This window comes from Meleagris gallopavo, chromosome 2 (assembly GCF_000146605.3).
Source record: "Meleagris gallopavo isolate NT-WF06-2002-E0010 breed Aviagen turkey brand Nicholas breeding stock chromosome 2, Turkey_5.1, whole genome shotgun sequence".
NCBI classification, from domain to species: Eukaryota; Metazoa; Chordata; class Aves; order Galliformes; family Phasianidae; genus Meleagris; species Meleagris gallopavo.
This window is the reverse complement of record NC_015012.2, coordinates 92419873-92439889: the sequence shown is the minus strand read 5'-3', so window position 1 is coordinate 92439889 and position 20017 is coordinate 92419873. Positions and strand designations below refer to the sequence as shown.

General features: G+C 36.7%; 1 protein-coding gene across 1 annotated transcript in view; it reads right to left on the bottom strand.

The window, feature by feature from the left end:
- Nucleotides 1–2053: 2053 nt before the first annotated feature.
- The window catches only part of GREB1 (growth regulating estrogen receptor binding 1), a 51274-nt gene continuing 33310 nt past the window's right edge, over nucleotides 2054–20017 (bottom strand). Inside the window, 11 exon segments of the mRNA XM_010707907.2 lie at nucleotides 2054–2260; nucleotides 3854–3992; nucleotides 5700–5900; nucleotides 6369–6504; nucleotides 9284–9502; nucleotides 10421–10595; nucleotides 11630–11834; nucleotides 13451–13612; nucleotides 13954–14096; nucleotides 15516–15674; nucleotides 17311–17413. Coding sequence (XP_010706209.2) covers nucleotides 2097–2260; nucleotides 3854–3992; nucleotides 5700–5900; nucleotides 6369–6504; nucleotides 9284–9502; nucleotides 10421–10595; nucleotides 11630–11834; nucleotides 13451–13612; nucleotides 13954–14096; nucleotides 15516–15674; nucleotides 17311–17413 — 1806 coding nt within the window. The 3' untranslated portion in view covers nucleotides 2054–2096.

Genomic DNA, 20017 nt, shown 5'->3' with positions numbered 1-20017 from the left:
ACACATATATTTGCTCTGAAATAAATTCTTAAGACTACAGTGAACAATCAGAAATTTTGCTGTGCAAAGTTCCCATCTCTGAAAGCAGAACTGAAAAGTTTCTTGTTTCAATAAATACTTTAGGCATTTTTTTTCATTGGACACGTTGATTCATGGAGAAAATGCCTGTCTAAGGACTTGCAAAACAAATCTTCTCACATTCAAAACATAAGAAAAGTTTACAGACATTTGGCATAAATAGTTGGAGCATTTGGTTACAAGAAAGGACACTTCAAACTTCTCTCTTTAGCCCAGAGTTCTTTTAAAGACTCATGTACCTTAGAGGCTATGTTATGCTTTAGACCATTACAAGACACTGTATTTTCTCTTGGTCAGTTCAGGAAATTATTTCATCATCTTAGACCCTTTCAACCAATCTTTTTCCTCCCCCAACTCTCCACCCACAAAAAACATCCAGTGCTATACACCACCAAGACAGATATCCATGCAGTATTGACTTTATTTATAAAGGATGGTTTGGACAAGAATGTCACATTCCTTTAAAAAGTTTAAATTAACTAATCAACAGGTGAAAACTGCACAGGTGATGCTATTTACATAAGATAATGTCCATCTTCCTTCCCAAAACTTAAACAAAGCCAATCTCACTCTGAAAGAAAAACAACGAAATACATGAGCACACTGATTTCTACCAGTTATCTTGCAAACAGCAGTCTGTCTCTTGTAAATAGCAGTCAAGTCTCTTATACTTACTGAAATTACATTTTCCTTGTAAACGTTATGAAATCTGCTCTTTGGCACAGTCATATTCATGTCATCATTTCAAGACTGATACTGTAAAGGCTTCAGGCACCTAACGGCATTTCATCAATATAAAATCAATGATATTCTCATTGGTGTATCCAGCAAGAAAGACTGCCCAAATATTAGACACCTTCTGGAAATGTCTATACTTACCCTTCTTGCATCCAGACTGAACGAAGTTTACACAGATCTATAAAAACAAACATGAAATCTGAAACTTAGACAATACTTCCAAAAACCTAAACAAAGATTGTGATCACTGACTTCACATGTAGAGAGCACAAAAATACTGTGATGCCCGGTGCCTTTCTAGAACATGCTTTTATATGGCCACCTAAATTCCTCAGAGACATAGTCTCTATTTTCTCACTTTTTTAATGCACCTTGGCAAGAAAATATCCCCAGTAAGCATATTAGGAAGGTTTCAGAACCATCTGATCCACTGTCTTGAATGCACTGGGCCTAGCTTGAAGTCTGTAGTCAGTGCAAGAATTTAGTCAGAAACCAAAAACATCAATCTTCTGATGTAAAAATCACTTGCAGGTAAATCTCATCATTTCATGTTCTCAGTTGCGCCAGGTAATTTCATTTTCATGTTTAAATGTTCAGATTTCATTGTAAAATTTACTTTCCTGGCTCTTTATGCTATGAAAATCAGACATATGATTATGCTGCCATCCCAAGATTCCCATATACTAAAACTATCCAGTTGGCATCTGTAAAAAGAAAATAAGATTCCAACTGGGCTCCCATTCTTTAAGAATTATACTTTACATATCTTCATTAAAAAGCCTACCTGAATCAATCAAGAGCAATATTCTACAAGACTGTAATAATTCCTGCTGCCTTGTGCCAACTGTTAGATAAATAAGACTTGTAAAACAAAATCAAATTCTGTTCCTACATTTACATTTCCTATTTCTGGAATGAACAGCAAGTTTTCTAAAACTTTTGCTTATGGACTTGCATGTGGTCTTTTTTGTGTCAGAAGAAATACATTCATTGATTTCCTTTCTGATTGAAATTTTTTGCTGCCACAGGGAACAATGAGTTTCTGCATCTTTCCCAGGAATCAAGAATTACCTCCGTCAGACGATTAAATTAGAAAATCCACTTACAGTGCTTGGAAATAAGAGGATAAATTGATTCTAATAGAAAATGGCAAGTTCTGTTTCTCCTCAGAAAGCAGAGCCTCTCAAAAGCCATTTCATGAGAAGTTGGCAATTAGTCTCCTGTATCATTCTTCTTCTTTTTTTTTTCCCTAGTTATTCAGGAAAAGTGTCTAGTCTCTATTAAATATGTCGTCCAGTCAGGAAGAAAAGTGGTCTGTCCTCTTTTGCATTGGCAGTCTGGAATTCATCCCTCAATCGAAACTGCCATTCATCTTCCAGCTCCAGCCGGACAACAGTCTGGCGAAGAGAATTCCGATCTTGACAAATAACACACAGGGTGGCACCTAAGTAAACAGTCAGTAAGAAACTCATGTGAGTATCACCCTTGTTCTCAAATCACCCATCTCCCACCACCTCTTAGCAAGAGGAATTTCCACCACTTCCAAAACAGGAGCTACAGATATTCTTGAGTGAGAACTAAGACATCTAGGTTTTTTGGAGAGCTATCTTCAGCTCCCTGTTTATCAAGGTCTTCTTCTGTAACCTGAGATATCTAGTATTCATCTCGTACACAGGACTAACAATACATTCCTTCTCTTTGGAGTAAGAAAGGTCAAATCTGTCAAGTCGAAGAGGGTGGTGACAGAAAACAATGTAATGCCTTACTCCATTATTGTTCTAGCCCTGCTAGAACATTATTTTGTTAAGAGAAACTCTCACTCAACAAAATACATCACAAGCCAATCCCCACAATGACTAATTAAGTTCTGTGTGTTTTGCTGACCAGAAATGATCTAATATGAACTGTTTTGACTGGCATGCTGATACCATTTCAACATAGACACATGATTTCCTGAAAAAAAGTGCTCAGTCAAGAGGAAATTACCTCACCTGCTCTCAATACTCTGAAAAAGAGATGGTGAGATAGAAAGAGACGCCCAAGACAGAAACAGCTGAGAATACAGAAAAAATAAAGAGAGTCGAGTGGTGTTTAATGCTGAAGTGACTGATTAGAAGCTCAACTAAACTGCCAAGGGAAACAGGGAACTCCTGAATCAAATACACTTCGTGCTACACACTGCAAAAATCATCTGATTTGTGCAGGTTGATAGCTTCTTGTCACTTGAAAAAAATACAGAGTAACTTTGAATGAAAGCAGTCCTTTTATACTTAAAATGTGGATATTGCTCCAGAATGCGAATAGACACAGGGACTCACGTGGCTTCAGTAGCACGTGCAGGTTAAAGCATTGCATACTCTAATTTGTGCTACAAATACCTATACAAAACTGCATTAAATACAAAAAAGAACATGGCAGTTCATAACTTCTGTTTTAAGAAGGCAGTGGCAATGTGTTTATACTCCAGTGACAGCTATGGCTGAATGAAACAAATCCCCAGAGCACTGAATCTCTAAAACAGCTGCAGAACAATCCAAAAGAAGTTGCAATACAGACAGAAGTGATTTGTCTCCATGATCATAAGCACTATGTGGAGAAACTTGTTACTAAGAATAAATTTTAATGATAGCATTTATGTTTCCAGGTACAGCAAACAGATTTTGATGGAGTCTTATCATCATCCATTTTCTCTTGACAACTGAAAAAAAACTGAAAAAACATCACTTGCAAGAACACAATGGGTGAATGTTTCATACATAATCATTTTCAGCTATAGAATAAGAAGTTATGTATATACACTATGCATAGCAGTATAGACCAAACATTGTTTCCCTGTCTGTAGAACTCTTAGCACTGTTATAGATGAATCATCAAATATCAGAGATGGTAGGGCATATAAACACAAATATAAATATACACATGTGCATGCGCATTTTTTCACATAACATTCAAAATCAATGCTACTTTTCCCATTTTGTTCCCAGATTTCCAGTGACCATGTCATATAATTCCCTGTAATAAAACGGTTGAGGCTCACCTTTAAGAAAATGGAACTTCTTCAAAAAGCTAGCTACAACAAAGGAGTCACAGAGGTATAGCAGGAGACCACTGAATGTCAAACCGGAGGAACTGATATTCAGAGAGTGAGGCCGTGAACTCACATAGCAAACTGCAATCTGATTGGGAGGGGGTAAGAAACATAGAAATTAGCTTTCTTCAGGCTTCTTCATATCAACCTTACAGTATTTGCACCTGATCCACCTTCAGACTTGCTTTCCAACTCCAAACATTATGATCATTATTGTTCCTTTCTAACAATTCCTCTACTTATTAAAAAGCAATCTAAAAGCAGTATCTATAACTATTCATTAGTCATAATTACTCATTCCTACTATAATCATGAGGTTTAGATATGAATGGTTTGAAAGCTGCAGTAATGATGGCTCCCCACATCCAGAACTCTGTGATCTGTGCAGCACAGTTTATCTACAAAAGCATAAATACAGTAACTGCACAGTCTAACACAAGAAAAACCCTATAGAAAGGTCTAATGCCATTTACATCACAAAAGAAAAAATCAGTACAGTTGTGCATCTACATAATTGCATGAAGTTTTCTACTGTCTAATTACTTTTTCTATTATTAATCTCCTACTCCAGTGGGAACTAGGAATATTTATAGCATCCTTTCAGGTGTTGTAAATTTCAGGTTAAGGAATCCTCTACATATGACTGGGCTTCCAAAGTGACTTTCTACTTACTTGAGGCAGACCCTCATCCAGCAGAAATCAGCATGATTCAGTGGAGGAAGGTTGATCCACAGCAAGAGAAACTGGTGCAAGATATCTCTATTTATGCATAATGTAGATGCAATAATTCCTTCAATCCTACTGTATCATATACTAGCTCAGATAACAATTCCCGAACTAAATTTAACTTATTTCAAGCACTGAAAGGTTTAGAACTGAAAGGATGCAGTGGATGAAGGCACTAACAGCACAGTGCCCTTCCACGGATTTTGTTTTTTCAGGCATGGTGGGAAGCTCAGCCAGAAAGGACTGGAATCAATCATAGAATCATAGAATCACTGGTTGGAAAAGACTTTAAAGACCATTGAGTCCAACCACGACCTAACCATACTACCCTAACTCTAACAACTCTCCTCTAAATCATGTCCCTGAGCAAGAAAGACACAGATCAAAATGTTCTGGAAGCAGCACAGATTGGAAGGTCATTACACAGCTGTTTTGATAAAGAAGTTAGTAAATTCAGCAAGACTGATTTTCATTCAGTATTTAAGTCAAGTGAAAAGATAAAAATAGATTAGTGAAAATCAGCCCCTTACTACATGACCTATATTTCTATTTAAATATAACCTTGGCTTAAGGTCCAAAGCCACTGGGGAGAGCCAACAGATCTTAAATGCTAATGTCAGCCTCTCCCACTCTGACTGCGTATCTTGTTATTTGCTTCTCTGACTCAGCTTGTCAGTTAAATGTGGACAAAAACTTTTGCATTTTGAAGTGCTTTCTAAGGACTAGTTAGTATTTGTAAAACTCTTGTGGAAGATATTTGATGTAGGAAGGACCAAATTACAATAGACTGGGAAAACACTTCTTAAAAAAAAAAAAAAAAAGTGTTCTATGTTAGTTAAAAATCTAATACCACTCATCAACTCTATTAGACAACTTTGATATTGCTTTCCATGTACTTTATTTGTAGTTTCTCCCAATATCTCTATAAGACCAAGAGTCTTATAGAACACCATAGGGTTCTAATATCTGTTAATTTGAAGGCTGTGTTCTGAAGCCATCCATCAACAAACTCATCCAAAACATAGGGAATACACTTCTAAAGCTAATTAAAGATTACTTTGTTTCATACCTGCGGTCCTAAGTTGAGGTAACAGTCAACAGAGAGCACTGGATGTCTGTAATTCTTCAGCGAGAGAGGGAAGAAGCGATGGCTGTGATACTGGAGGTATTTTTCTAGGAGTAACTGAGCAGGTGCTGCCAAGAAGGTATGCTTGCTGTCAGGAGCACAAATGTATTGAGCAGGTGAGATTGAAACTGGAATGTCAGATACCTATGAGGAAAAAATATTTCTGGCACAGATCAATCCTGATCAATCATATTGCATTTATCTGAATTCTGGTTTGTACAAAACGCATCTCAACCCAAAAAATCTAAGACTTATAAAAGAAAAAAAGTCATTCAGACAAACATACCTGCTACTAAAAATGTTGAGAGACTCAAATAACTATATTTGTATTTATAGAGACGTCGAGTTTTCTTCTTTGATATCAAAGTACTCCTGAATATGAAATCATTTGAAGATGAGTAATCAATACTATAAACTTACAGTGAATGGTTATCTTTGCCGTAAAGTGATATTTTGGGTGATTTCGAAAATTGGATTTTAGAAAAAAAAGAAGCAAACATACCCCATTACTGGCAACTGAGTGATGAACCATTAATTTCTCAGCTCTCCTGGTTACAGAGTACAAAAGGGGAAATGAAATTTTAACAAGGAAGAAGAGGTCTCAGTTCCCACCTTGGACTTAATGTGGAAGGATCTTTGTCCTCCTACTGCAATTTGCTTTTTCATGACACTGAAGTGATTGAACCGACAAATGAGAAGGTCAGCACTGTGGACACGCAAGTTGAAGTCAACATCATCACAGGTAAATCTAGGAAGAATAAAATCACGGCACTTCAGAGGAAAGCTTCTGATCATGGACCAACAACTACAAGCACTCAGGGTCTTTGATCAGTACCATATGAAGGAGAGCTGTCAAACATACCAACACTTCATTTAGTAGTAATCAGTCAGGGAAAGAGACTTCAGCTTTGGAATAAGTGAGGCCAGTAGCAATGACTAGAATGAATTCAGGAAGATCAGAATGAGGGAGGGAACCATTAGGGAGTGAAATAACCAGAAACAGGGGAAAGCGGAAAGAGGAAGGTACCAAAATGCCAGGGAAATGACACAGGAGTTAAAAACATTTCTTTGCATCTTAGTACAATAATGCAGTCATGGAGAAAATATACACAAATATTTCCTTCACCTAAATAAGGTCAATGAAATTAATTCCTTTGACTTCCAAGGAAATGGAAAAGGCCCTACATTTGAATCTGTCAAATGCAAAGAAGTCTGCCTAATCGTTTCTCCTTTAGAATACAAATATCTGTTGTTGACAATAGAACAAAGGGCAATGGGCACAAGCTAGAACACAGGAAGTTCCATGCAAACTTGAGGAAAAACTTCTTTGCTGTGAGGGTGAAGGAGCACTGGAACAGCCTGCCCAGATAGTCTCCTTTTCTGGGGATACTGAAGAACCTTTCCTGTGTAACCTACTGTAGGGAACTTTCTATAGCAGGGGGTTGGACTCAATGATCTCTAGATGTGTCCTTCAATCCCTGCAATTCTGTGATATTCAGTAATTTTGGTTTATATTCCCTTACAGAAATAATGCAATTTTACAGTAGAGAAAAAAAATATTTGAACACAAATACTCTTTTCTTAATCCAATAGAACAGCTGAAACAGAGGAATAAAGTAAGCAGAATGAGGCCAAACATCCTTGAGCCAAATTTGACCTATTTCAACAGTAAGATTGAACAGAAGGTAAACTTCTAAAGCTGACAACATTTAAATCCTCTGGCCTTTGGAAAATTCAGCCTCAGTTCTCCATTTGGAATGCAGATTTGCACAGCAAACAGGATGATGTGCAAAACTGTGGGATTAACATCCAAGGCTTGGATTTAAAACAGCAAAGTACTTACTGCAACAACAGACGTCAGTAAGAAAAATAATATTTTATTACATGTTTTGAAAACCCTCTTTGATTTTAGCAGTATTTATGTGGATACTTGTTATCCCTGACTCCCAGTGTCTCCGTGTTTTAAAATACACTTTTTTTGTTGCCAGTTCAGGCTTGGACTGTCATGTAATGCAACCTCAACAGCACCCACATAAAGCAATATGGATTAAAGACACAGGCAGGAAGCGGATGATGTGGTCTGGCATTCCTGATCTTTTAGCATTGCTGTCCATGCTTGTATCATTTTATTTTATTGCACTGTCATTTTCTTCATTAGCAGTTCATAATGTTTCATAAGATAATACCACTGGACTGTCTGGGAGCACTGTTCTGTACCAGTAGATGAATGGGAGCAAATTTAAAATGCTCTTTTAGTGTCAGATTGATAGTGATAGGAACTTAGGTCATCTGTTTATCCAGATTAATAAAAAGCTTCCACTCAGTTAGAAATAAATTTGGACTTCAGAAGACATCTTCCTGAGAAATATAATAGTGTTTTGATGTACATTTTAGATCATCTGGGCTATCCCAAATAGCTTAAAGAAAAATAAATGTTTTAGATTTCCTGTAATATGTGTCAGCCTCATGTGGATATACTGTGTACGCTGAGGTGCCTAAAGACCCACTTTAGACAGAGGAGTCCCACCCCTGACAATAGCTACTTCATTCTGTTGTGATAAATGCTTGTTCCTCAGAACCAAAACCCCAGGGTTTTTTCACATAAATCAGTGAATGTCTCTGAGGTGATGCACCTAGTGAATGCAGTTCTGGTAGCTGTGGTCGTACTGTTCATGGTAGTATTTTAATCTGAAATACACTATGTGATATAAATGAAAAGAAAAAATGGGAGTTCTGTGACAGCAGAATGTGAGAAACAATCACTAATATTAATGATGTTCATTTACTCCTTTCTTCTGATTTTGCTGATAAACAAACTTGGAATAGGAATAGGAATAGGAATAGGAATAGGAATAGGAATAGGAATAGGAATAGGAATAAGAATGGAATAGTTCAATTGGAAGGGATGTGCAAAGATCATCCAATCCAGCTGTCTGACCACTTCAGGATTAACCAAGGGTTAATATATACTAAATTATCTAAATATCTCTTGAACACTGACAGGCATGACTACGTGCTAGGAAACCTGTTCAATGTTTGATGACCCTCATGGTAAAGAAATTTGTCTTCATATCTATTCTGATCTATGTTATGCTCTTATGCTTCTCATCATAAAAACAAACAAACAAACAAACAAAAACAAACAGTTGTATCTCAGTTCCATGTCAGAACAAGACTTAGTTATGCACCATTCACCCACAAAGCCGTGATTTCCTTCGGAAAAGTCCAAGTGGGCAGGAAGAGAAATATGGTGTTACCAGAAGGCCACTTGGATAAAACTGGGAGGCCTGCATTACATTACACATCTCTTAGTGCATCTACTCCATAACTCAAATGACTGCTTATTTGAAACTATGGGGATTAATGTCTTTTTCTAACTATTGGTAATTTGGGAAGGATTTGAATGTTCAAAAAGAAAACAAAATCTGCTTGTGCTCCATTAATAACCTCCTAAAAATCCAGCAATAGTGTTTGTAAAATTTATTTGGTTCATTATGTCTTCCAAAAGACGTTATAGATTCACTTACCTGTTCTGATTGTATTGGACATTCTGTGTCAGATCAACATTTAGCATAATGAAATCATGTACGTGGCAACAGGAGAATGGTTCCTTGATCTCAGAAGTGTTTGTTTTAGTGGACCATTTTCTCATCCCAATTAAGGCATAGTGAGTGACATTAGGAGTTGCTTCAATACGTTGCAGAATGTGCTTCAAGGAAACATTCCTTTCAGTCCATGTATAATCACTACAGCAATTAGGAAAATGTGTTGAAATATAGAGAGAATAATCAGAATCTTATTTGGCTGAACAACAGTTCTCAACAGTAGTTACCAGCTAGATAGCTTCAATGTTGTACTACTTTATTGCAACTTTTCACCTCCCATTTTAGGGTAGACTCAAAATTTAAAACTAACTAATGCTTATGTGGTGGAGGACTGATATGCCAGGTCAGAAATTTACCTTAGATCTTTCAAAGTATTCACTCAGATTTCCAGATTTTTAAAGTTACCTGGATAATGTTGCAATGTACCTGGATAATGATCACTGCAGGGTTGCTGACTTTGTGCCATAACTTAAGTATGCAAGATTGTCCTAGTCTACCTCTCAAATCCATAAACCTCAAAGCTTTCAGTGAGTGTATTTCTTTTTGAAGGTTTGCTATAACTCCTGCATTGCCATCATTCTGGGAATAGACAAAGAACAAATAATATTCTAAGGAATTAATGGAAATCTAAGGGATTTCCATTAATTATTATGGAAATAAAAATATTGTTTGAAGACTTGGGGTATTGAAAGAGCCACACAGACTGAGACTGATAAACGATCCAGCAGAAAGCAGTTGCCCAATTTGCACAGAAATGTCTTTTAGCTTCCTTAGAAAATTCCTACTGAAAATGTACACATGAATGGCTGTGTTTGCTCCGTGTATGAAGGACTGTTTTCAGAACTTGAAATCTGCAGCTCTAGTTTGAACCGGGGCAAGGCACTTAAATCCTCAGGGGACAGAAAAGCAAAACAGACACTAAACATTGTGGAAAACAATTTTTCAAATGGCAAATATTATGCTCTGCTTGCACAGGGTAAAAGTAGTATATGAAACGTCATTTTAAAACTGAAAGCTTATTTTAAGATCAGCTGAAAAAGCGTGTGGTCTTCTATTTACCTTTTCCTGTCTCCTGAACAATCAACTTCTACTGCATTCCACATAACACAGGAGTCATCTGAAATGACAATGAAAGGCCAAATATCCTGGGGCTTTATGCCCAGCTCCTCCTGCCGATTTCGTTCTAGCTCCAAGTTATGGTAAGATAGCTCTTTTATCAGGAAGTGTGCTGCACCTGAAACCAAGGACATAATCCATAAGATGAAAAGTAAGGGCAGAAATTGTTTGCTTTTAACTTGGAATCCTTTTGAAGGGAAAATTTCTGGACCCCAGAATATGACTCACTCTGAAGACTTCAATGTCCTAATACTCCCCAGAGGCAACATACTGTGTCTTTTGCCTAGCCAATGACTGACAGAACCCCACTGGAAAGCATGCAAAATGAAGCCTGATTTCTGTGATAAAGGTTTCTTAATATCTGAAGAGTTGAGTGACTGATCATTTTAACCTGACATATAGTGCCTCAAGTGTAAACTCTAGAAATGTGGGTTAACATTAACTGAATAACAAGGGAGCAATTTCTCTTAATTCTCTATTCTCAGTGATTGTCACCACTGCTGTCTACAAAATGCATCACTAATGCATGGTGCTGAATATTTCACAGATATTATATTAACAGAATCTACCTAAGAGGTGTATCTGATCTGTATGCTCATTAATCTTTACCCATCTCATTTCTCCCACACACATCTGAAGCTGTATTAGAGGGCTTCCAGTCTTATGAACTGAGTTGTTTCACTTCCATGAGATGCAGCAGTTACCTCCTCTACCAGAAAGTGTAGAGCACAATTCAGTTGAACAAACAGAAGCATCTAGCAATATTTGAACCTCTCTGGGTACCTGAGATTTCTATGCAGAATTAGCAATGACACAGCTTTCTGGAAATATCACACAACTTAGTTCCAGAAGAAGGCAGAGTAGGTAATTCCATCTGAATTAACTACCCTCAGTTCTATTTAAAATCAAGAGACAAGAAAAAGTATTTTCATGATGTGGTTCATCTATCTTGTTCTAGGTGATCTGGATTAAGTGAACTGCACCTAAGACTGTTACACGGACTGTTACACAAGACTGTCTTCAACGAGAATCCAGATCATCAGATATGGTAGCTATAATGTATATAGCTACATTTCAATTTGAATAGCACCACCTCAAGGGCCCAAGTCACATGTCCACATTTTTTAATGTCACACTTTATGTCACACTTACCTACTCCTGCACTGTTGAAAATGCTTGGAAGAACAAGCATAATGTGGTTGGGCCAGTACTTTTTATATATGGCCATTTCGTATTCCTTGACAACTAAAACGTGCAAATGACTGGCTCCATCCATTGCGTGATATAAATTGAAAAGTCCATGTTCATGACGCCCAGTGGTAGGAGTAAAAGTGGGGCTTTTTATGAAATCTTCACTCTGTAAATAAATCGAAGAGTAAGTTTCTTTATTAAGCTGGATAATATTTAAATGAGAACCAGGTCCATCAACAAAATAAATTGGTTTAAGTTCCACTACATTGCTACATTTTAAATCAGCTTAATGGGAAAATAAACAAGTTTTATATGAGTTGGAAAAAAGAAAGCTACATCTACTAACTTATCTATCTGGTGAGAGAGTGGTGAATTGGATAGAACTGCTAATTTTTACTGCCAACTACTCATGGACCTTGAGGTTACATCTGGAAAAGAGTTCAGATCCATATGACAGAACATGGTAAGAAACATATTAGTCCAAAACTGTAATATAAGTCTTCTGACTGGCTATCATCCAATCCTGAGTGCATTTAAACTCATTAGGTACCATTCGGTACTCATTAGGTATCATTAGGTTTGATAGTGTATCTCCATAGTGCCCTGTTTCTACAAACATCCAGGTCTATTACAGTCTGAGGAACTGATTTCAGCCTGATGCCTACCAAGGCTGCTAGGGACTCAAAATGAATGTATGCCTCTTCACAGCCCTCACAATTAAGGATTACACATTAAAAATGTCAAAGCACAATATGATGGATTTAATTCCTGTGGAGTTCTCTAAATTTAATTAAAGTGCTTTGAGAAAAATATTTTATAGTAGTTTTATAATCTAGGTTTATATCTCACAGCACTTTTCAAGCTTGTATCAAGGCTGCAGGCACCATAAACAATTTTGGATAAGCCTAAGAGTAAGTCTGTGACAGAAGCAGGAGAACCCACAACTACCCAGATCACAGTTCAGGTTACATAGCCAAGTACAAGGTTACTGAAGTTTAAACCTCACATTGTACAGTTGCTGCTATGTTGCTGTGTGGAGTCTCCCATTTAGATCTCGATCTAAATGCCCAAACTGAAGGGTGATATTGATAGATTATCATTTATTGGAAGCAGTTTATTTTCTCAAGTAAAGTAGTAAGCTAGTGTTTGCTACTGTTTCACAAATTGCCCCAGTAATGCCTACAGCCTAGCCTGAACCACTCACAGCTTCATCATAAATACGGATATTAAGAGTCATTGTAAAGGCCAACATCAGAGGCTGCATAGCCTGCCAAATGTTTTATACAGTGTTTTCTACAAGTGTATCCTGCAATTTTTTGGACACAATTCTTAAAGCCATGGCAAAGATACTTTGAAAGCCTTATTTTTAAAAGAAAGCATCTGAGCACTTATACATAATAGGATTGAAAATCCATTGCCTTTCTTTACAGTAAAAAATTGCTTCCTTACTGTCAGTAAACTGTATGATAAACAAAACCACATCTCTGAGGCCAATTGCTGAAACTGTTCTCGCTTTAACACCTTAAACCCATAACTAAAAACTTTAACCTCAGATAAGAATGTAAATGTGAAAAAAAAACAGCCTTGGTAATGAGAAAAAGCTTATTAGTGACTTGACAATTTTGTTTCATGTCTCTCTTTCTGGGAGAAAATACAAGCTCAGTGTCAGGTCCTTATCATCTCTCAACAGCATGATCAGAAATGTAAAGAATCCTACAATGAATCTCAAAGTTGGTCGTGTCTCTCTCTTTTATATGGCCGCAAATATAATAATTCATCTACCTTATCTGTGACTAGTGGCAGCCTCATGCTTTCCAGTTGTCTTCCTGGTTGGCTAAAGACAAAATGATGCTCCTTTGACTTTGGAATGATAAAATGAAGCTGGATCTCTTCTCCCAGCATGGAATAGGAAAAGGCAAATGCATGCAGAGTGGACTCATAAAGCTGAGGATGGGAAAAAACATGAAAATTCCAGTGGTTAATGTCAAAATTATTTCCTACAAAGTCTCAATGTGATGAATATGCATTCATAACATTACCAAACGCATAATGTCCCTCTGGAGGCCCCAGATTATATGAGGAACAGAAACTCTATATCCCCAGGTCTAATGTCTAGTCAAGGCAGGCAAACCTCAAGACATAATAAAATCCATCAATCAGCTCTTTCTTTAATCTACACAAACAGCTTGTAAGTCAATTTAACTACAGTGAATAAACACAAAACTGTGCTTGGGTTGTGTCTGCTTCAATATCTGATCTAAATATTTATGTCTGGAAATTTTTACCTGGTATCTGGGATTGAAACCCATATACTGATGACACTGTTCACAGTGATGGTAGGTGTTATACGCTGCATACTTGGATAATCTCATTCTAGTTGTTTGACGGTGGGTGTACATATCCTCCTGCCTTCTGCTAATGGGTCTGTCTATTAGAAACAGAAACAAAATGTATGTAGCATATATTCAAGGCCAGAATGTATTCCCTTGTGACACATTGTTTCTGTCACTTTAATTAAATTACAGAACGACGGCAGAATTAAATACATGCAAAACGAAATACAATTTCATTCTGAGCATTGTAGTGGTAAGTCCATGAACTTGCTGAGGTTGCAATATTTCCCTTTGATTGGGTTATTAAAGGCAATCTTAAACAGCATTTTCCCCATTATCAGTCCCTAAGCATTGCCATGCACAAGTAGGTGTCAGTCAGACTTCGTTTCACATCATACTTGAATCAATTCCTATGCATTTCAAAATTAACCTGTCCAAACTCTCTCTCTCTCCAACTTTGGCTATAAAGATATTACAGAAGACACTAACAAAAACCTCGCTGAAGGTTTTTGAAGGATCATTGATCTTCCTTTGTCTATCCTGCCAGTCATCTCATGATAAAAGGCAATTAGGTTTGTCAGTCATTATTTGCCTATGATTATTCCATGCTAGCTGTTCCCAATCACTGTCCTGTTCTTTATGGTCCTGGACATGATTTGTAGAAGGGTTGGATCCATAACTGTTTTGTGGACTGAGAGTAGGCTGAATGGGCAGTAATTGCTTTGACCTTCCTTTTTGTCCTGAAAAAGAAAGGCAATGATATTTGGCTTTTCTCAATCACCAGGAATCTCCATCCATTGTCGTTACCTTTTAAAGGTGGTATGATGTTGGTGAGCACTCTTGGTGTGCTTGGATGTGTCCTACCCAGTCCCATGTTTCCCCAGCTGGCTTATGTATGGGACCACAGTAAGATAAGACAGTTATTTCACCTGGCCATAGACATTTTCATTTATTATTTGCCTGTAAGCTAGATGAGTGCTACAGCCCACAGTAAGACACAAACACATCTGCAATCCACGTGCCCTAATTTAAATGCATACTTTAGTAAAGTTTACTTTCGAAGTGCTTATTTCTTATGAAGAATTATTGAAGGAGTCCAGAGGACTAATTCACACCTTAATACTACAGGAATTTAAATCTGAACAGATAGATATCACCTTTTCCAAACTTAAACCTAATAAACCTATAAAGATCTCTAAGAATATAAACAACATAAATAACAGCTAAGTCACTTCATTGCTACAAACTGAATGGCATTGCAATAGAAAACATTAAAATACTCACTTTTTGTGGAATCAGTGTTTTTAATGAGACTATCTCTTCAATATGCCATAAAATATTAATAAGGCTAATAATCTAGTGTTTCATCTAGCAAACTACAAATCTTTTTTCAATTATTATTTAGTCAAGTGCAATTCTGACAGTTTTACACTGTTTAATAGTCAACATGATTCATATGTTAAAACCAAATCAATGTATGTATGTGTAACATTCTAGATTTTTCAAATTCTAACCTTCACTGTTTACAGTCTGAAGCTTGGAACAAATCAGACTTGCATCTTCATATTTTGGGTCATGGATAGTATAGTCAAAAGGGATCTTCTTAAACGTCTCCAAATCTGGCCAAGTATCTCCAGGCTGATGGTAGCATTGATCTGATTCTTCTTTTATGTCTACAAAATTATTGGGGGAAATAAAAAAAACAAAACAGTGGAATTACAATTGCAAATATGCCTTTTATTATTATAGAATATTTTGCTATGACTACAATTCTTGCATCATTTCTTCTTTAATCATTCTGATTAAGCCATATTATTATGCATAAAAAGGTGCAGCTTTGAACAAACGTACCTCATTTCTCACTGCAATTTTGGCTTTTAATTTAGAATGAAAACAATTTTTAAGGTGCTAGTAAGGCTGATCTACCTGTATCTAGACATTTGCAGTCTTTCCACTACACATTTGTGAGCTGAGTGGAGAAAAAATACTTCTTGGGAAAAAGAAACTCCACTTCAGAAATTGGGTGCTAAGTACCATGCAGAGTTAAAGTCAAATGCCCCTGCTAAGGGGCACTGAGGACCTGAAATCAGGCTGTTTTTGAAACAGAGAAATTGACATAAAACAAACAAGCAAGCCAACAAACATATGCACACTAGTCCAATTGAAATACTTTTTTACTTTTGTCAAGAGGATGAAAGTAGCGAGGAGTTCAATTTGGGGGTCAGTTGCCAGCTACTGTAAAGAGCTACAACTCAATGTCTATGAGTACTAAATGATTATTTAGAATAGGTAAAATCCAAAGTAAATGTGAACTAATTAATCAGATGGTGAATTTCCAATAGAAGGGCATTACATTCAATATTCCTTCATTTATGTAACCTTCTAAATCAGCTTTTGAATTTGACATATTATTTTGCACAACTACTTTGCTCAGAGCTGTATTTTATGACAAAAGTGTAGTAACACCACAAAAAGATGTCATCTGCTGCTTGAAGTTAATGCAACATGAGTCAGGTTGTGATTTTAAAGCACAGACACTATTCCATGCTCCTATTTCCTTATGGCACCCAACTTTCACTTGTGATTTCATGTTGATTTAACTCGCCATGTTGGTTGCTAACAACAACATCAGAGCTTGGCGTTCCAGCTAGGTTACCAGACCTCCCTAGATTCCTGCTCAGCCCCATGCTGAACTCGGTGGCCATGCAGTTGTCCTCCTATCAAACCCTGGGATCCCCGGATAAGCTATTCTATTATATGATTTCTCTATCCATAAGTGATCCATAATTACTGTGGCTGGGTATCTAGAATTAGAAGAGAGTGAGTAAATGATAATTTTAGAATTTCAGACTTAAACTAGCTATTAGAAAGCAGGAAATGTTTTTTTCTTCATGTGGTCTTATGTATTTAGAAAATATAACATTGTTCCTGGCAATACAAATGTGTCAGGGTTTTACTGATTGCTTTTACGCAATTTGCCTCAAAAGTTCATTCCAATCTTAAACTTAGAAATGATGGCTGGATATCATCTAATGTGCATAAATGCAGATAGTTATTTACCAAGAAAAACAGAGTGGTTTTTTTACTGAGAGGAAGGCTAAACTCTAAATGATGGGTGAAATATTAAAATGTTTTTAAGTATCAGTTGAAGATCACAAAAAAATCTAAAAATATTTCAACAATATTTCTAATTCCTAAGTTGAACAGCATAGAATATGCAGAAAAAAATACTGCTTAAATTAATATAACAAGTCTCTAAATTCTCCAGAAGCAAATTATATTTATAAATTATTTATAACAAGAACTTACTAATGTTGATTTCTTCCTCATCATAAACATCCACTTCTGTCAGCCTGATCAGCATTCTGGACAAAATACTGAGGAACTGCAGGTAGGCACCTGTTTTCCCTATCTGTAAATATACAAATCAGAAAATATAGAACTTTTATATTCATCTGGAAATTGCAGCTGAAGTGAAACCAAATATTAATATTTAGTGTTTGCATATCCCTATATTTTCCTATTCCTAAACATAAGTGACATGCTTAGGTGCTCGACATTTTTGTGCTCTTCATGTAGGAAGTTAGTTTGGAAAATGCATTTTGTATCACGGGTCTAACATAAGACAGCAAACTCGAATTTTCTCTCTTACAGTTGCTAAACTGGCAATGAACACTTAAAAATCCACATAAACTCATTAAGTGTTCTAAAAACAATTCATGTGATGTAAAATAACGAAAGAATTACTTCAACTCTTTCGTATTTGCACAATTCATCAGCATAGTGAGTGCTGTTGAAGTATCCTGAAGAAAGAAGTGTCAGACCTCTATTGGAGAACTTGTCCAGGCCACATCCAGTCCCAGAGGACCTGGCATACATGATAATGCTTTTCCTGAAAAGATGTTATTTTCCTTCCAATGTTTTCAAATTACCTGTTAAAAGCTTGTTTTAAAATTACTTTGATTGTTACTTTGAACATTTGTTTTTACCCCACCAACACAAAATATGCATTTTCTCTTCCTTACACCCAATTGTTTTGTTATCCTTTTGTAGGTTTTTCAGCCACAGCTACTGTTTAACTCAATTAATTGCTCAGTGCCTTCCACATAAAGTTTAATGATGATCACATAAGGAAATAACACTGTTACACTTTAAAAGGACACAGTACAGAAAGGGAGGAAAAAAGAGACCTGCAAACTCGTTTCATTCTGACAGGAGAATCCTGAGTGAAATTAACACGTAGATCAGTAATGGCATGTTCTCCTTCTGCAACTATCTGTTCTCAGGTAGTTGAATCAGAATTTGAAATACATCTACATTAGCACTGCATTTAAACCCCAGCTTTCATTGTCAGTGCTGGGGTATGTCAGCAACATCATGTACTGAACAATTAAAAACACTGCTGGACTTAATATTTCCATATTTCCATATTTCAAGTAGCTTTCATTTTCTCTCAACACTTGAGTCTTTGAAGATGGAACAAGAGCAAGTAAACATTTGCTTTTGTCAAAGTTCATCCCTGTTACTCCCAGTAAATCAGATTGCACTTGAATGAGTGTTTGGCAAGGCTTGAAAAGGTTCCTTTTTCCCTGCTGAGAGTAAAATAAGCCCGTAGATCATGTGTTCTGCTAGCATACAACTCCATGTTGTCCAGGGGTAATACAGGAAGAAGTTACTTTCCAGTAGAGCACAGACCCATGGGTGAGATATTTCTAATTCCCAGTCTGAGTTTTCATATAAAATCCTTTGAGACTCATGAGAATCTTTTTACTAACTTTGGAACAAAGCTCTAAACTTCAACGAAATAGCTGTTCATTGGTAAGCAAGGCAAAACCACTTCATTCTCCACATTTGTGGCAAAGTTGATACTTTGTTTCATTAGAATGTATTTTCTACATTTTTTCTCACAGCAGAGATTACATTTCTATGCCCTTATGAGTGTACGCTTTTTACACGCCTCCCACCATCCTCTGATTAAACATTAGATGGCCTGACAGATTAAGAGCTCCATAATTTTGAACAAATGAGAGATAAATTGTCAAAAGTACAGAGCTGTCGTTCCTAATCTGTTTTAAATGTATTCTTAGAATTGTCAACAGGCTGAAAGCCTTACTTTTCCCTTTCAGTAACCATTTAAAACTTGCTCTATCAAAAGCATCTATTTTCTGTTAGCCAGGAAACAGGTTTTCACAAATAGTTTTCAACAATACATCTGGGGTCAGCAGGCTGACCCTAAGTGGTACTTAGATGAAAGGTAGCAACTGTCTATTGATTCAAATATACAAAGCAGTCAGGTCACAAATTGAAAATGCTGAAAACCATGAGATTGAAAATATTGGTCCCTGACCAGGGGAAACTAAAACATATGCACTTTTGATATTCCATGCATCGCATCTTATCTAATCTCATTATCTGTCATCTGCAAACTGTCCAATATAGCACTGAGCTTTATGAATTGCCAGGTATTAGTAGCATTGTGTGGAAAATGCTGGTGGGAGCGGGCAGGAATCTCTCATTTTCAGACTGCTTCTCTGCAGGCAGAGAACCCAGGCAGAACACATGACTTTGACTCCGCTCACTCATGTATTTACTTGCATTTTCTGCTGAAGAAATAACTTGGTGAAATACACAACACCTTTCTCAGTTCTTTTAGAGAGCAAAAGATTCAAAAGAAAAATGACTTTTACTTGACAATCAACATTTGCTTCAGAAGAGAAGAGCCTTGAAAATCCAAACTTATAGCATGCTCAGATAGGTAAACATGCCTTTAAATTCAATAATATGATTCTATGATTCTAATATTGTTTTTTATGTACCATCACTTGACCAGATGGAAATGCGCAGTGTCTGCTTGCTTGAAAGTACTGAGGATCTGTCATTACACAGAGCTGCCAGAATTCTTGTCTCATATGTCACTATCCTTCTTTTGGATCAGTTTTTTGGGGCATCTGCAAAGAGATGCTGCAAGCAGGATAAGTCACCTGCGGGTCATACCTTGTCAAATAATTGAACTATT